At 37.9% G+C, this 15,620-nt stretch overlaps 1 protein-coding gene across 4 annotated transcripts in view; it reads left to right on the top strand.

The window, feature by feature from the left end:
* Nucleotides 1-15,620, top strand: part of LOC103721377 (AFG1-like ATPase) — a 39,977-nt gene that overhangs the window by 4,839 nt on the left and 19,518 nt on the right. For 3 of the 4 annotated variants that reach the window (XR_003388471.2, XM_008811557.4, XM_026810309.2), the window contains 4 exons: nucleotides 300-445; nucleotides 753-832; nucleotides 1,746-2,003; nucleotides 14,713-14,823. Coding sequence is in view for 3 of the 4 variants with exons in the window: in XM_008811557.4 (XP_008809779.2) it covers nucleotides 300-445; nucleotides 753-832; nucleotides 1,746-2,003; nucleotides 14,713-14,823 (595 nt within the window). In the remaining variant the exon portion in view is untranslated. The remainder of the gene's footprint in view (nucleotides 1-299; nucleotides 446-752; nucleotides 833-1,745; nucleotides 2,004-14,712; nucleotides 14,824-15,620) is intronic. The other variant, XM_026810305.2, reaches the window with a different exon arrangement.

Raw genomic sequence — 15,620 nt, 5'->3', positions numbered from 1 at the left:
TAAAAGGTTGCTAGTTGCGACCGTGTAGAAAGTTTTAATCACCAGATTACTTATGGCTAACAGCATGTGCTAGTGATCTTTTAACTACACTGGCATTTCATATTGGTGGCATGTACTGCACAATCATGAATATGGTTACAGGCTTTTTTTCTTTTTTTTTTCCCTCCCTTTTTCTTGAGTGCAGTAGAGTGCACGTTCATGGTGTGTAAACCAGGCCTGCTTTTTATGTTCATGCTGTTAATTCAACCGTCACATGGCTGTTTTGGTTTCCTTACTCATAGATTAATTTTTGGACTTAGGAGAAGGCGTGGGAATGTAGAACCTGGTGTTGGAAAAATGGTGTCATATCTTAATCGAGAGAAGAGGCTAGATTCTGTAGTTGGTTGCCGACCAGTTGCACCTGCAACTCCAAAAGGAATATATCTTTATGGAAACGTTGGAAGTGGTAATATCATCAAAACATTTACTTTTTTTGACATGAAGCAAAAACTTCTGAGATGATGGCATTTTCATTTATTTTATTTTGGCTGAACTATACAATTCTTGGTTGAAATATATCACCATTTTAAGTTCTTCATTTCATAGTGCATCTTTGGAATCATGTTCTTATCTGAGGGCTCCATATTATTCATAGTGCATTTGGATGTGTGCTAGCTTTCAAGGCTGTTTGACAGGCCTTTTTAGTCAAATAAATTCTCATAGACACTTTGTATACTACTGATGCCTAATGGATGGATATATTCTTTATGCAGGAAAGACTATGCTAATGGACATGTTTTACAGTGCCACTGAAGGTATTGTAAAGCACCGGCGGAGGTTTCACTTTCATGAGGTGAATTATTTAGTTTTGTGCTTGACAGTATATTTTCGCACTTTCTCATATACATACACACATGCATGCATATGATCCTTCATGCATTCATTGATATGTAGATACACATATAAGCAGTCTTAAGCTTGGAATCCGTCATGTATACACACATACAAATGCAATACCTATGCAGTACAGATTAAGGGCCTGTTTTGACTCCAAGTACTATATCTGTGTACTATCCTTACATGGGTTGTGAAGGGAAGAAAGAGAAGGCTCAGAGGATGGAGAGGTTGGCAGGATCAGAAGGAGGCCAGGCTTCTATAATCTTTAGTTTTTGATGATCCTGTACCCATAAATTATCTTGTTACAGAAAATAGATATCCAAATCGAGTTATTATCTGATATGGATAATATAGATAAATGGTCTTTATCAATTATGCGTTGTTTGTATTCCTCTGTGTCTGCGGCCGCATATATTTTCTTATGATTTATTATAACAAAGTCTCTGAAGGCAAAGTTTTTTGTTTTGCCCTCTATCTACCATAAGCAACAATCCTTAGTCAGCCCTTCTATGCTTTTGCCATTTGGGCTTAGCACTGTTATCAGCAATGTTGAAAAAAGGCTGCCTATCATTGTAAAAAAACCAAGAGAAGCAAAAGAGTGAGGTAACCTAGGTTGGAAAGTTGGCAATAGGATTTCCTGATAACATTTTTTTTTCATTTTATTTACTTGAGAATAACATGGGCAATCTATGAGCATTTGTGTGCATTATCTTCTGGCCAAGCACACTCAATCAGCACTTAAATAATTATGCTGACTATTTAGCACACTAGCACGCTGATATTGTTAAGGCTTTGTTTAGCATATGAGTATTTTATTTGTGCTTTTTAGTTTTTGTAAGCTTCATTAATTTCAGCATCTTTGCCTACAGGCAATGCTTGAAATACATGAACATATGCATGACATATGGAAGAACCGGCACAATGACAGGTCTGTCCAATCCAGTACTTTCAGTTGGATAACTAGTCTCCCATTTGATGTGAAAGTCAAAGAGTGGTTGATTGGAGAGGAAAGATATAAGCAGGAGGTACAAACAAAACATATTCTACCTGCTGTAGCAGATAAATTTCTTGTTGACAGGAAAGCAAATAAGATTGGGGCAAGTGTTCTCTGCTTTGACGAGATACAGGTATCACAGATAACTCCTGACATGACCTATCACAATTGTTTTTCCTTCAACTATACATGTTTGAACTTTTTTATTTTGATGCATATAAATGCTTTCAAATGGGTTTTGGTGGCTCATCTAGTAAATTTTCTTTTTTAATTGCAAGAGGACTGTTAGAAGTGAGGCTCAGATCATTAACCTTTATAATGTAATCGCGTAATGGAAGCTTTTGTTGTCATATGTAGCTGTTGTTGTTGTACAACTATGGCTCAGATATAGACAGATGTTGTAAATTTTATAGATAATTCATAAGACCAACTATAGAAGAATTCATAAGATCAACTCTTGAAAGAGGTGGCACATCTGGATTTATTTTTTTGTGCTGGTACCTATATTGGCAGTTTGTTATCAATACATTTGCATACTCGGCTTGGTTCAGATATGTTACTTCTTTCTCTCAGATCTGTTTGAGAAAAGAATTCTGACAAGACTTAATTAAGTGTTTTCCCATTGCTTACTCTCTACTACATCCCTCCTAGAACTATTCTCTAACATGAAGCCTGAATAGGGTTGAGAATTTTGATAGGAGTGCTGCATATAGTTATCATTTGTGAACTTACGACTCTCATGAGCTCAATGTGGTTGTGGTCCGGTGATTGTAGTTATACTTGCAGCACATAGAGATTTTTTAGCTTTCTATTGAGGGTCCTCTATCAAAGCAATTAATCCGCATTGTCTTTTCTGGGTTAACACTGATCAGCTTTTTATACCCTTGCCAGTTGCTGCTTAATGTTCATTCTATAGAAGTTTGAGCTTTTCGTAATACATGGAGCATAAGATTAACAATCAATATATTTGCCTTTGCAAGCAAGAACATGTCTCAACCTTCGACATAGTTCTGAGATAGCCAAAGTTTGAACAAACTTGAAATAGGAAATTGTGATGCATTCTTGCTGCAAATTTCAATAGTATTGAACATCCAATAAAAAAAAAAATCAACAAAGCACTTTTGGGGAAAATCTAAAACATATTATCCATTAAGTGTCACATAAACATTCTTAAATTGTAGTATTTTTGCTATCCTTCAAATAACACCTCCAAGTGTAAGAAGCAGATAATGTGATTATGCTTATAATATATACATGGGGAACCTAGAGCCTTGCAACTAAATGTTGAAACTGTTAAAACGTAGTCGAGTTGGTTTACCTAGTAGCATTCCCTCCTTTTCTCTTTTGATAAATGCACCACCATCAATGAAATCAAAAAACATTTTACTTCATTCAATTTTTTTTTAATTGTCTCATAGGTACCCAGATTTCGCATTTCCCTTAAATATCTCTGCTTAGAAATTAATGCTAAAGGCATCACTCTTCTCATTATGATGCATGAATATGTCATAATCTACCATTTCAAATAACACACTACTCAGTGGATATAAATAAGAAGAAAAATGCACTCTATTGATATTGCAACTAATAGAAACCATAGCAACATTTGATTTAATGCAGAGGCTATCTTAATTAATTGTTGCTTTAGTTTCTTATAATAAAATAGATTTTCTTCCTACTTATATACCGTTGAGTTATGTGACATTTGGAATGGTGGAATAAGATGTGGCATGTTGACACAATGAGAAGAAATATGCTTTTAGTTTGAATTCCTATGATAAATATGACTAATATGCGTGAAACATGTGTGCTAATGAAACAAGGAAGAATCCTTTTTAAAATTGTTGAAAGAAATACTAAGCTTCTTGAATTGATTCATGGGAAACACATTAACTTGAATAGTATTTTAACCTGTAGTAGAAGGCATGTTGTAAACTTAATTATTGTTTTCTCAAATTAAGTTATATGTATCACATAACAACCAAGGATAAAGCATTTGGAGAATTTGCAATTCTTAAAACTATAGTTGAAAACCAATCAGAAAGGGAAACAAAAATTCTTCTGTCAGACAGACAATTTAATGAGCTTAGTTGGTCATTTTTTTTTGTAGATAGTGTAGAGTTATGGCCCCCTCATGCAAGTCAACAGAAATGGGTTGCGGAATGAATAGATTGACAAGGTAAATCGATTCATGCTGAAAAATCAGGTCACCTTAAATCAATTATAATAACTTTCTTCTTTTTCAGACATTTTTTGAAGACTTTCTGGTGGGGACACAGGCCACCGTTTCCAGCATGTTTATAGACGTCGCCGGTGTGCATAGCACTTTGGCCCTAGTGTTCTTTTCTTGTGTATTTTCGTTTATTTATTATGTATTTTCGTCTTTTTGTTAGTTGCTGGCTTGTTATGACTGTATTTAGCTATTGTAGTGAACCATGATGTTGTTGGATCATGGGTAGTTACATGATCACTTGTGGGGATCATGGGTAGTTGCATAGGGGGCTATATATGGAACCCCCATGTCTTCTGTTTTAGTTAGAGTATTTTGAATGAAAAAACGTTGCTTTGGCATCTGGTGGACTCCAGATCTTCTCTTTCCCCCTTTCTCTTCATATCTTCTTTCCTAAATCACCTGTCCCGCATCAGTTTGGTATCAAAACCCCCGGTTTTGCCACTGTTGCCAAAACCTCTTCCTTTCTGGGCTGCAATGGGACAGACTACAAAAAAAAAAGAAATCCTTTTGCTGTCTCCTTTGTTCCCCAAAAACTCCCACAGAAGTTCCACCCTGGTGTATGGCGGAGCAGCGTCGGATTCCAGGATTCAGGTGGGCGCATGAGATCTACACTGTACCCCGACCGCCAAGGATGCCAGAGCGTGTTGAAGGGCCATGCACAAAAAAAGGAAGGAGCATAGCCTCCCTTCTTTCGTCACTGTTCCCCTCCCTTTCGATCAGCTCTCACCAGAACTAGCAAGGGGAGGCAACTTCTCCTCTGATTTCACCAACCAGTCAGGAGTTCGTGACCGGCCGTCGTCCACCACCGCAGGCCACAGGATTCACTCTGCAGCAGTAGCCACATAGTCCGGAACCACCTCTCAAAACCGTCGGAAGGTTGAAGGAGCACTGGTTAACGGGTAAGTCCCTCACTCGTCATTCAGTTTGTTAGCTCGGATCCGCTCCAGACAAAAAAAGAAAAGAAAAAAAAAAACAGAAACAAAAAAAAAGAAAAAAAAAGAGTACATGCGAGTTGCACGTGCTCAACCCACGTGAGGCACACGTGCTCATCACACGTGAGTTGCACAAGCTAGTAAAAAAAAAACAGAGAAAAAAATAATAAATAAATAAAATACCTCTTCGTCTTCCTCACGACCGGCCACCCGCAGAGCCGCTGCCGGCAGGTCGCTGAGCCGCCTTTTCGCTGTCGCCGCTCCGTCTCTCCTCGTCGCCGCCAGACCGCCCTCGTCCGTTGTCGCCTATCTCCTCTGTGACTGCACACGCCGCCGCCTCGGTCACGCCGCCACCTCCTTCATCTTCTTCGCTGTTTTCACCCTTCCCCATCCCTCGAGCTCACACTATATCCTCTTCCTCCAGCTCATCGAGACCCCTTTTCCTCCCATCTCTCATCCCTCAAACCCTAATCCCCTTTCTTCTTTTCCCTCCCATCTCACCGAGATCCTTCTTCCTCTGTGCCGCCACCTCCGACTTCCGTCGTCGCCTCCGCCCACGTCGTCTCGCCGCTTCCATCACCCCCAAACGAAGATCTCCTCCCTCAAAGGACTTCGTCTTCTCTTTCTCTCGCCCGGTGTCTCCCTCAGAGTTTTTTTTTTCCCACCGCCCAGAGGGATCCGAAGCCACTCCAGAAGCTTCGGTTCCCTTCTATAGTATCATTCTCAGGCGAGCAGGCCAACTTATCCGCCATTGGCCCATTTTCACTTGGGCTCAAGTGATTCTTTTGGCCCATTGCTTCGCGGGCCTGGATCAGGAGTTCAACCGTCTTCCAGCAGTATCCTCCACAACTCGTCGGATTTCGGTTCTGCGCTCTGCACTCTGATATCCAACTCTTCCACTGAATCAGATCTATAAGAAAAGGTCGTATCTTTCTTTTAAATAATTTTTCAACCTTTTCCTATAAACTAGTTTATCTTTAGATTGTTATTGCTTTCACTTCATGTTGTCGGTTTGCGATAGGACCTTAATTTTATAAGAGCCTGTGCCCTTTAAAAAAAAAACACATACTGAGCCTTACCAATTATTTTTTCAAATCCTCAAAAGGCAAGTAGGAAATTTTACTTAAATCTGGTGAAGCCCAAATCAATTTGAAGGACCCCACTTTCATTAGATTAACCTGCGAAGAATTTTGCATGACCCAGGCCAAGGTTAGCAGTATCTAAGGTCCCGATATTTAGTTATCACCTGTGCTAATTCAAGAGTAACCAAGACTCTATCATAAGCCTTTTAGTCAAGATTGTTGATTTTAATCTAAATGCTATTTTTATATCTAGGATTTTCGTATTCTAGAGCATGACAACTCGCAGCGGTACATCCTACTCACATGAGATGTCTACCAACCCAAACCAACAGGTGTTAGATGCCATAGCAGCATTAGAAACCAGATTAGGGGCAAGGATTACTGACTTTGAAACTAGGCTGAACACCCACTTGACTATGGCTGAAAATTCAATCACCAACCTCCAAGTTACTCACAACGATGGAGAGTCCGAACTTGGTGAGTTTGAACCGCCCCGCTCCAGAGGCCTTGGGCAACAACACCAAAGGGACTATCTAAGAGCGCGTGAGACACCAGATGAGTATGTAATGCGCAGTATTAAGATCGATGCACCAAGTTATGATGGTTGGCTCGACCCAAAAGTCTTCATTGACTGGCTCGCTGATATGGACCATTACTTTGAATGGTATAATCTATCTGAAGATCGCAGAGTTCGTTTTGCAAAAATGAAGCTCACTGGTCCCGCAAAGTTGCATTGGAATACAATAGAAAATATGCTTGCTAGAGCTAGGCAACCCTTTATGATACAATGGGATGAAATGAAGAAGTTAAGAGAAAAATATCTCCCTACATCCTATAAGAGTCGCCTGTTAGATCAGTGGCAACGACTGATTCAAGAAAACAAACCTGTGTCTGAGTACATCGCTCGCTTTGATGAGTTCTTCATGCGATGCGATGCACGCGAGAGTGTGGAATTGACCCTTTCTAGGTTTAGGTTCGGATTGCGAGATGATTTACAAAAAGAGCTTATTCCACGCGAGGTCAATTCATTAGAACATGCCTATCAACTTGTCCAAGACATCGAGCGTTATACTAATAAGACAACCTTTAGGCGATTTGATCTTAAGGAGGCCAATCACAAGTTCACCCACGGTAGTCAAACTAACACTTGGAGTAAGCTTAATATTAGAAATCAAGTGACAGAGTCCCCAAAAATTAATGATCAAAAGAATAAGAAAATTTTAAGTGAACCACCCAAAGTTTTTCGAGATCAGTGTTACAGATGTTTTGGTTTTGGGCATAGAGCTAGTCAATGTCCTACTAAGAAAACACTGGTCATCGAAGAAGATAGAAATGATGAAGAGGATGAGTTGGTCTATGAACCAGAGATAGACCCTGAAGAGTCAGATGAAGGTGAGGAATCCGGCTCACTTGAGGGTTTCACTCCTTTAGGCGTAGTTAGGTGTGTCCTTACACAACCTAAGCAAGGAGATGATGACTGGAGGCGTCGATTCATATTTCACACCTATATCAAATGTGGCGAATATAGCTGTAAAGTTATCATCGACAGTGGGAGTAGCGTCAATGTTGTATCCACGAGAACTGTCAAGAAGCTACAGTTAAAGATAGTGCCTCATCCTAACCCTTATAATGTGTCTTGGGTGGATAAAACCGCTATACCAGTCACTGAGCGTTGTCTAGTCCAAAACTTTTCTGAATATAATGATAAGGTCTGGTGTGATGTTATTCCCATGGACGTTGGACCCATCATCCTTGGTAGACCGTAGCTTTATGATTTGGATGTGACCATTTATGGAAAATCCAATTTCTGTTCTTTTGTTTACCAAGGAAAGAAAATTCGACTAAACCCATTGCCTCCTAGGCCTTCTATTGTTGGAAAGAAGGATGTGAAGGCTGAAAAGCGCCTTCAAATTATTAATCCTAAGGAGTTTGAGAAAGTAGCAACCCAAGAATCCATAGTTATTGTGTTAGTTTCCAAAGGAGTTGTTCCTGATTTCCAAATAGATTTTCCGAAGGAAGTTCATCATGTTCTGGAAGAATTTAAGGATATCTTTTCTGAGGACCTTCCTAATGAGCTTCCCCCTATGCGTGACATTCAGCACGCCATAGACTTGATCCCAGGGGCAACTCTTCCGAACTTGCCTCATTATAGATTCAATCCGATTGAACACGCTGAATTGAAGCGACAAGTTGATGAACTACTCCAAAAAGGGTTCATTCGAGAGAGTCAGCCCATGTGCGGTGCCTGCACTTCTGACGCCCAAAAAAGACGACACCTGGAGAATGTGTGTGGATAGCAGGGCAATTAATAAGATAACGGTTAAATATCGATTTCCAATACCACGATTGGATGACATGCTTGACATGATGGCAGGTGCCATTATTTTCTCCAAAATTGACCTTAAGAGTGGTTACCACCAAATCTGTATCCGCCCTGGTGATGAATGGAAAACAACTTTCAAAACCAAGGATGGATTATACAAGTGGCTAGTCATGCCCTTTGGGTTAACAAATGCACCTAGCACATTTATGCGAATTATGACCCAAGTGCTAAGATCTTTCATGGAAAAATTCCTTGTAGTCTATTTTGACGATATCTTAATTTATAGCAAAAACAAAGAACAACACCTTGAGCACCTACGTTTGGTCTGCAATTCACTAAGGAAAGAAAGCCTATATGCGAACCTTAAGAAGTGTTCATTTATGACTGATCGTATAATTTTCTTAAGGTTTGTTGTGTCTTTTGAGGATGTTTCAGCAGACCCACAAAAGGTCCAAGCTATTCTTGAATGGCCCAAACCCACTACATTGTTTGAGGTGCGAAGCTTCCACGGCTTAGCCACCTTTTATAGGAGGTTCATCAAGAATTTTAGTACGTTCACTGCACCGATTACGGATTGTATCCGGAAAGGTGAATTTCATTGGACCGCTACAGCCTCAAAGGCATTCCAAGAGATCAAGACTAGAATGACAAAAGCTCCGGTCATGCGTCTCCCAGATTTTACTAAAGTTTTTGAAATCTCTTGTGATGCATCTGGCATAGGTATAGGTGGAGTCTTAAGCCAAGAAAAACATCCTATCGCATACTTCAGTGAGAAGCTGAATGATGCCAAACAAAAATATTCCACCTATGACAGAATTTTACGCAGTTGTACAAGCGTTGCGTCACTGGCGTCACTATTTGTTACCTCAATAGTTCGTATTATATTCCGATCATGAAGCTTTGAGATATTTGAATTTTCAGAAACGATTGAGTTCACGACACGGAAAGTGGGCTGAATTTCTTCAAGAATACACCTTCGTGTTATGTCATAAAGCAGGAATTGACAACAAGGCAGCTGATGCCTTAAGCCGATGTGTAGCATTACTTTTGTCAGTAAGTATAAAGGTTACTGGATTTGATCGTATGATTGCCGATTATGCAGCTTGTCTAGACTTCGCTGAGATCTATGCTAGTGTGTTAGAAGGTCACACTAGGGACAATAGTGACTACCTTGTGGTTGATGCTTTCCTGTTCCGAGGAAACAAGCTATGTATCCCTCAAACATCCCTTAGAGATTTTCTTGTTTGGGAACTCCATGCGGGAGGAATAGCTGGCCATTTTGGTAGAAATAAGACCATTGAAATGGTCGAACAAAGATTTTATTGGCCTAGTTTAAAACAGGATGTTGCGAAAATTGTTAGTCAGTGTCGTACTTGTCACTTATTCAAACAGCGCAAACAAAACACTGGCTTATATACCCCCCTTCCCGTCCCAGACCGTCCTTGGCAGGACATTAGTATAGATTTCGTGATAGGATTGCCAAAGACTAGAAGTAAGCATGATTCCATTCTCGTCGTAGTGGATCGGTTCTCTAAGATGGCACATTTTCTGCCCACTTCCAAGACTTCTGACGCCTCCAAAGTTGCGAGGATAATCTTTGATGAGGTCGTTAGCCTCCACGGGCTTCCAAAATCGATAGTGACTGATAGAGATATCAAATTTGTTAGTTATTTTTGAAAGACCCTTTGGAATTTTATGGGCACAAAGCGTAAATATTCCACAGCCTATCACCCTCAGACAGATGGTCAAACTGAGGTGGTCAACCGAAGCTTAGGAAACCTTCTAAGATGTTTAGTGGGTGATCACCTAGGTAATTGGGATCTTCTCCTATCCACAGCTGAATTCGCCTACAATAGTTCTTTGAACAGGACCTCTGGCTTGAGTCCTTTCGAAATTATTTTAGGCTATGTTCCGCGAAAACCTGTTGATCTTCTCCCAGTAGCACCTAACAACAGAATCTCTGAGACCGCTGAGTCCTTTGCGCAACACATGCAAAACTTACATAAAGAGATTAATAAGAAAATTGAAATCAATAATGTGAGATATAAAATGGCTGTTGACTTACGTCGACGTTATCAAGAATTTCGAGTGGGTGATGATGTAATGATTAGAATCAGACCTGAACGGTTTCCACCAGGAGCCGTTAGAAAATTGCACGCCCGAAGTATGGGTCTATACAAAATTCTGAAACGGGTTGGATCTAATGCATATGTGGTGGATATTCCAAGTGATTTAGGGATTAATCCAGTTTTTAACGTAGAAGACTTAGTTGCCTACCGAGGTCCAACAACTATTCCTGCAGACCCATTCAATGAGCCTGACACTGACCTCACATCCAATTTTGAAAACATATCTCTTGCTCCTGCCTTGCCTCCTGTACCTTTTTCTCCACAGATCACAAACACAGTGGAACAGATTTTGGATAATCAGATTGTTAGTACGCAGAGCGGTGGTTATCAGCGATATCTTGTCAGATGGCATGGTCGACCTCCGTCAGATGATACCTGGATTAGCAGTGATGAGCTTCAGCGACTTGCTTCAGACCTGTTGGAGCATTATCAGACATCCGTTTCGCCAGAGGCGAACTCTTCTCAGCTGAGAGGAGTTGGTGGGGACACAGACCACCGTTTCCAGCATGTTTATAGACGTCGCCGGCATGCATAGCACTTTGGCCCTAGTGTTCTTTTCTTGTGTATTTTCGTTTATTTATTATGTATTTTCGTCTTTTTGTTAGTTGCTGGTTTGTTATGATTGTATTTAGCTATTTGTAGTGAACCATGATGTTGTTGGATCATGGGTAGTTACATGATCACTTGTGGGGATCATGGGTAGTTGCATACGGGGCTATATATGGAACCCCCATGTCTTCTGTTTTAGTTAGAGTATTTTGAATGAAAAAACGTTGCTTTGGCATCTGGTGGACTCCAGATCTTCTCTTTCCCCCTTTCTCTTCATATCTTTTTCCCTAAATCACCTATCCCGCATCACTTTCTTATTTTTTTCAGTAGTACACATATTTCACACTTACCACTCTTATTTATTTTCTGTCTGAGAATGAAGGCTCAGGGCTGCACTCTTCTCATTATTTTACATTTATATGTCCAGATTTACCATGCCAAACATCACATTACTGAATGGATATAAATTAGAAGAAAAATATAACTTATTAGTATTGTAACTAGTGTAAACCATAGCAACATTCGATTTAAATAATGCAAAGACTATCTTAATTGACTGTTGCCTACTTGCTTTAGTTTCTTATAGTTGTGTTAATTATAAGTAGAATTTTCTTTTTATATCCCATTGAGCTATGTGGCAATTGGTAGACATTATTGTAGTGTTAACGCAACATAAAGAGATTTTAGTTCCTGATATGGAGATAAGTACAGTTAACATGTTTGAAATATGGGTACTATGGAGACATGCAAGAAATCTTTTTACACATGTAGAAAGAAATAGTATGCTTCTTTAATTTATTCAAAGAGACATCGATTAGAATATAATTTTAACTCTGGTGGAAGAAGGTACTTTGTCGGTAAAACTAGTGGTATAGTTAATAGTCAATTTAAAGAGCTTTATTAGTGGAATAGTTAATACTTAATAGAGTTATAGCCTCTTATGCAAGTCAACTGAAAGGGGTTGGAGAATGAATGGATTGACATCGTAAACAATTCATGCTGACAAATCACCTCACCATTAATCAATTATCGAAACTTTCTTCTTCTTCCAACAGTTCTAAAGACTTTCTTAATTGTCTAATTGGTACACATATTCACAATTATCACTCCTCTTTTATTTCTGTTTAGACGTTAAGGTTAAAAGCCTCACTCTTCTCGTTATATTACGTTAACATGTCCTGATTAACCATGCCAAAATCACATTAGTCAATGGAAGTAAATGAGAAGAAAAATGTACTTTATTAATATTGTAACTAGTAGAAACCATAGTGAAATTTGATTTAAATAGTTTAGGGATTATTTAAAACAATTGCTGCTTTAGTTTCTTATAGTTGCAGTAATAATAAAGTGGCTTTTTCTTCCTATATTTTCCCCACTGAGCTATGTGACAATTGGAATGGTAGAATAAGACATGTAATGTTAGCACAAGGTAAGAATGGTGCTCTTATATTAATTCCTCAAAATAGAGATAAGTACACTTAATGTGTATGAACCATGAGTGCTTGGGAGATTAAAAAAAATTGTTGGAAGAACGAGTATGCTTCTTTAATTGATTCATGGAGACATCGATTTGGATATAGTTTTGACTGGTGGTGGAAAAGGGTACTTTGTAAAAGTAGTTGATATTTTTCCAGTTTTTGTTACATGTACCCTGTTAAGACCAGGGACAAAGCATTTGGAGAATTTATAATTCTTAAAACTGTGGTTGAAAATTAATTAGAAAGGTAAACAAAAACTCTTCCGTCAGACGAAAGGAATGCAAACTGAATGAGCTTAGTCTTTTTTTATTGTTGCAGTAGTTATAAAGTAGATTTTTCTTCCTATTTGTATTCCTTGGAGATATTGCTGAATGGAATGACAGATTAAGAGATGTAATGTTAACAACTTTAACATAATGTGAAGAATGATGCCCTACTATTAATTCCTGAAAAGGAGATAGGTACACTTAATAAGTGTGGAGCATGACTACTGGGGAGACATGCAAGTTTTTTTTTTCTTGGAAAAACTGTTGAAAGAAATAATATGCTTCTGAGTTGATTGACCGAGACACATTTATTTGGCTAGAATTTTAATGGCAGTGGAAGAAGGTATTCTGTAGACTTATATTTTTTTCAAATTTTATATTCATCTATCGCATTAGAGCCAATGCTTTTGGAGAATTTGTAATTCCTAGAAACTGAATTTGAAAATCAATGAGAATAGGAAATAAAAAAGAGAATCTTATTTGGGTGTTGGATTGAAAATGTTGAAAGCTAGGCTAGTAGCAAAATATTTTAAAATACATGAAGATATTGATTTCTTAAATACACACACTTATTATTCAAATCACCATAATCAGCATTTTAATCATTCTAGATTCTATTTACAATCTAGAATTCGATCTGATGGAAATTTAAATAGCCTTTCTACATGGACAATTAGAAGAAGAGATTTATATGGACCAACCATAAGCGTTTCTGGATCCAGGACAAGAATATGAAATATGCAGCTAGTAAAATCATTTTGATGATATTCTCTTATTTGAAACTAGCATTGAAATGGTAATAATGCATCAAACTAAGCCACTTTTTTTTTCGTTCAAAATTGTGACATGAAATATTTAGTAGTTTATTTGATCTTGGGACTTAAAATAACCAAAACTCCTGAAGATATTGGAATTTCCTAATCATATTATATTGAAAGAATACTCAAGACTCAAGAGTTTCTATCATTATGATGCAAACCACTTAGCACTCCTTTTGATGCTAATATTAGATTGAAGAAGAATAAAGGAGAGAGTTTAGCACAAACTAAATATTCCAATATCTGATATTTCCTGTACATAAGGAAGGCTTAGTTGATACACCAGCTGATCCTATAAACTTCATTGGAGTGCCCTCAAGAGGGTAATGAGGTAGCTTAAAGGTACAATGCCATTGGTTTATTGAAAAGTTCTATTCTTGGCTTTATTTTTGATACATAATTCCCTCTTGCATGTATCACCATGCTTCGTGTTTTGTGCATGAGTTATGCCCATGACTCATGGGTGACTTGCACTTTATTCAAATAGTCACCTTATTCAGTTGTTAAGTTTTTATGAGGTTATTTTATTCCTATCATATGAAATGCTTTTTACTTTGTATTCCTACATCAATGTAATAAGCCTCGGGCTTTTTCTTAAAACCAGAAAGTGTTATAATGCTATCACACCATGATATGGATGTCTAATGTTGAATTCAATATAGTAAATTATAGTCATTATGCTATGTTTTTTTATCATGGAAGTAAGTTGTTGAGAAGCCTTTGAAGTTTGAAGACAATGAAACCAGTAACTTGTCATTTCCTGGATTTATCCTTAGATCTAGAACTAGTGATGATACTGGAGGATGTTGACAACATGAAATGAGGATTAAATATTTACTAGAAGGAGATTAGCAGATTCTGCTATTTTGTTTTATCTATTCTCTAGTGCAAATTTATGCTTGTGCAGAATTCTCTTAATGAACAGTTGAAGATTGTACTTATGTAATTAGTTAAAACTTAAAAGTTAATGATTCAATGGACCTGTGGTGGTTGTGGGCTTTCTTTTAATGTTTTTTGTTTTATTCTACACAGACTGTTGATGTGTTTGCTATTGTGGCCTTATCTGGAATTTTAAGTAGATTATTAAGCACTGGAACAGTTCTTGTGGCTACCAGTAACAGAGCACCTGAGGATTTGAATCAGGTAGGTTGTTGTCTTACCTTTGATCTTCGGATTATCATTTTTGACTCTATTAGCATTTCTTCAGTGAAGAAGAGTGGATCACTATAGAAATTCTATCCACTTCAGTTGTTGGGCATAAGTACAGTTATGATAAGCCAGACTAAGGTATTGAATAGACTGCATGTTAGATATAGCATTGTCAAAGGTCTTGTAAACAAGTAAATGTTATTTTCAATATATTTGGAATCTAACAGTAAATGGTTCCTTGGTGGTAATATAAGCTTCATCCTTATTTAAGTTAAAAAAAAAAGAAATGAAAATTTAAGAACAGAGCATGAGCTTTGTGATGGTTGTAATTATGAGGCTGAGAAACTAGTAAATGAAACTCTTCATTTGACAATATTATTATCGTTATCAATTTGAAGTTCAAAATAAATGTTAATAATGGCTGTTGAATTCAAGGGTACCACTGCATTTTGGAGGATGAGGTACTTGTATCTCTGACAGTCTTTAGAGATAATGTAATAAATCAAGCAGAGCACTAAGAAGTTGCTAACATAACCTTTTATTTTATCCTCTTCATGGGTCATCAAAGTTTAGTTGAATGGTAAATATTTATACCAATATGTAATTAAGCCTTAATTCCTTTTTTTTCCTTCAAATATAAGTAATTGTTTATATAGTTGTTTCCTTGAGCAGTTGTTAAAATGTATCTCCATGTTCACCATTGATGTGCAGGTGTTTATTTTGTTTTTACATCATTACTTGCACCATTTGATATGAATAACGGATTTGCCGCCAGCATTTCTTTGAATATT

The sequence above is a fragment of the Phoenix dactylifera genome, chromosome 11, assembly GCF_009389715.1.
Source record: "Phoenix dactylifera cultivar Barhee BC4 chromosome 11, palm_55x_up_171113_PBpolish2nd_filt_p, whole genome shotgun sequence".
Classification (NCBI taxonomy): Eukaryota; Viridiplantae; Streptophyta; class Magnoliopsida; order Arecales; family Arecaceae; genus Phoenix; species Phoenix dactylifera.
Note: the sequence above shows the minus strand (reverse complement) of the source record. Positions and strands in the feature narration are given on the sequence as shown.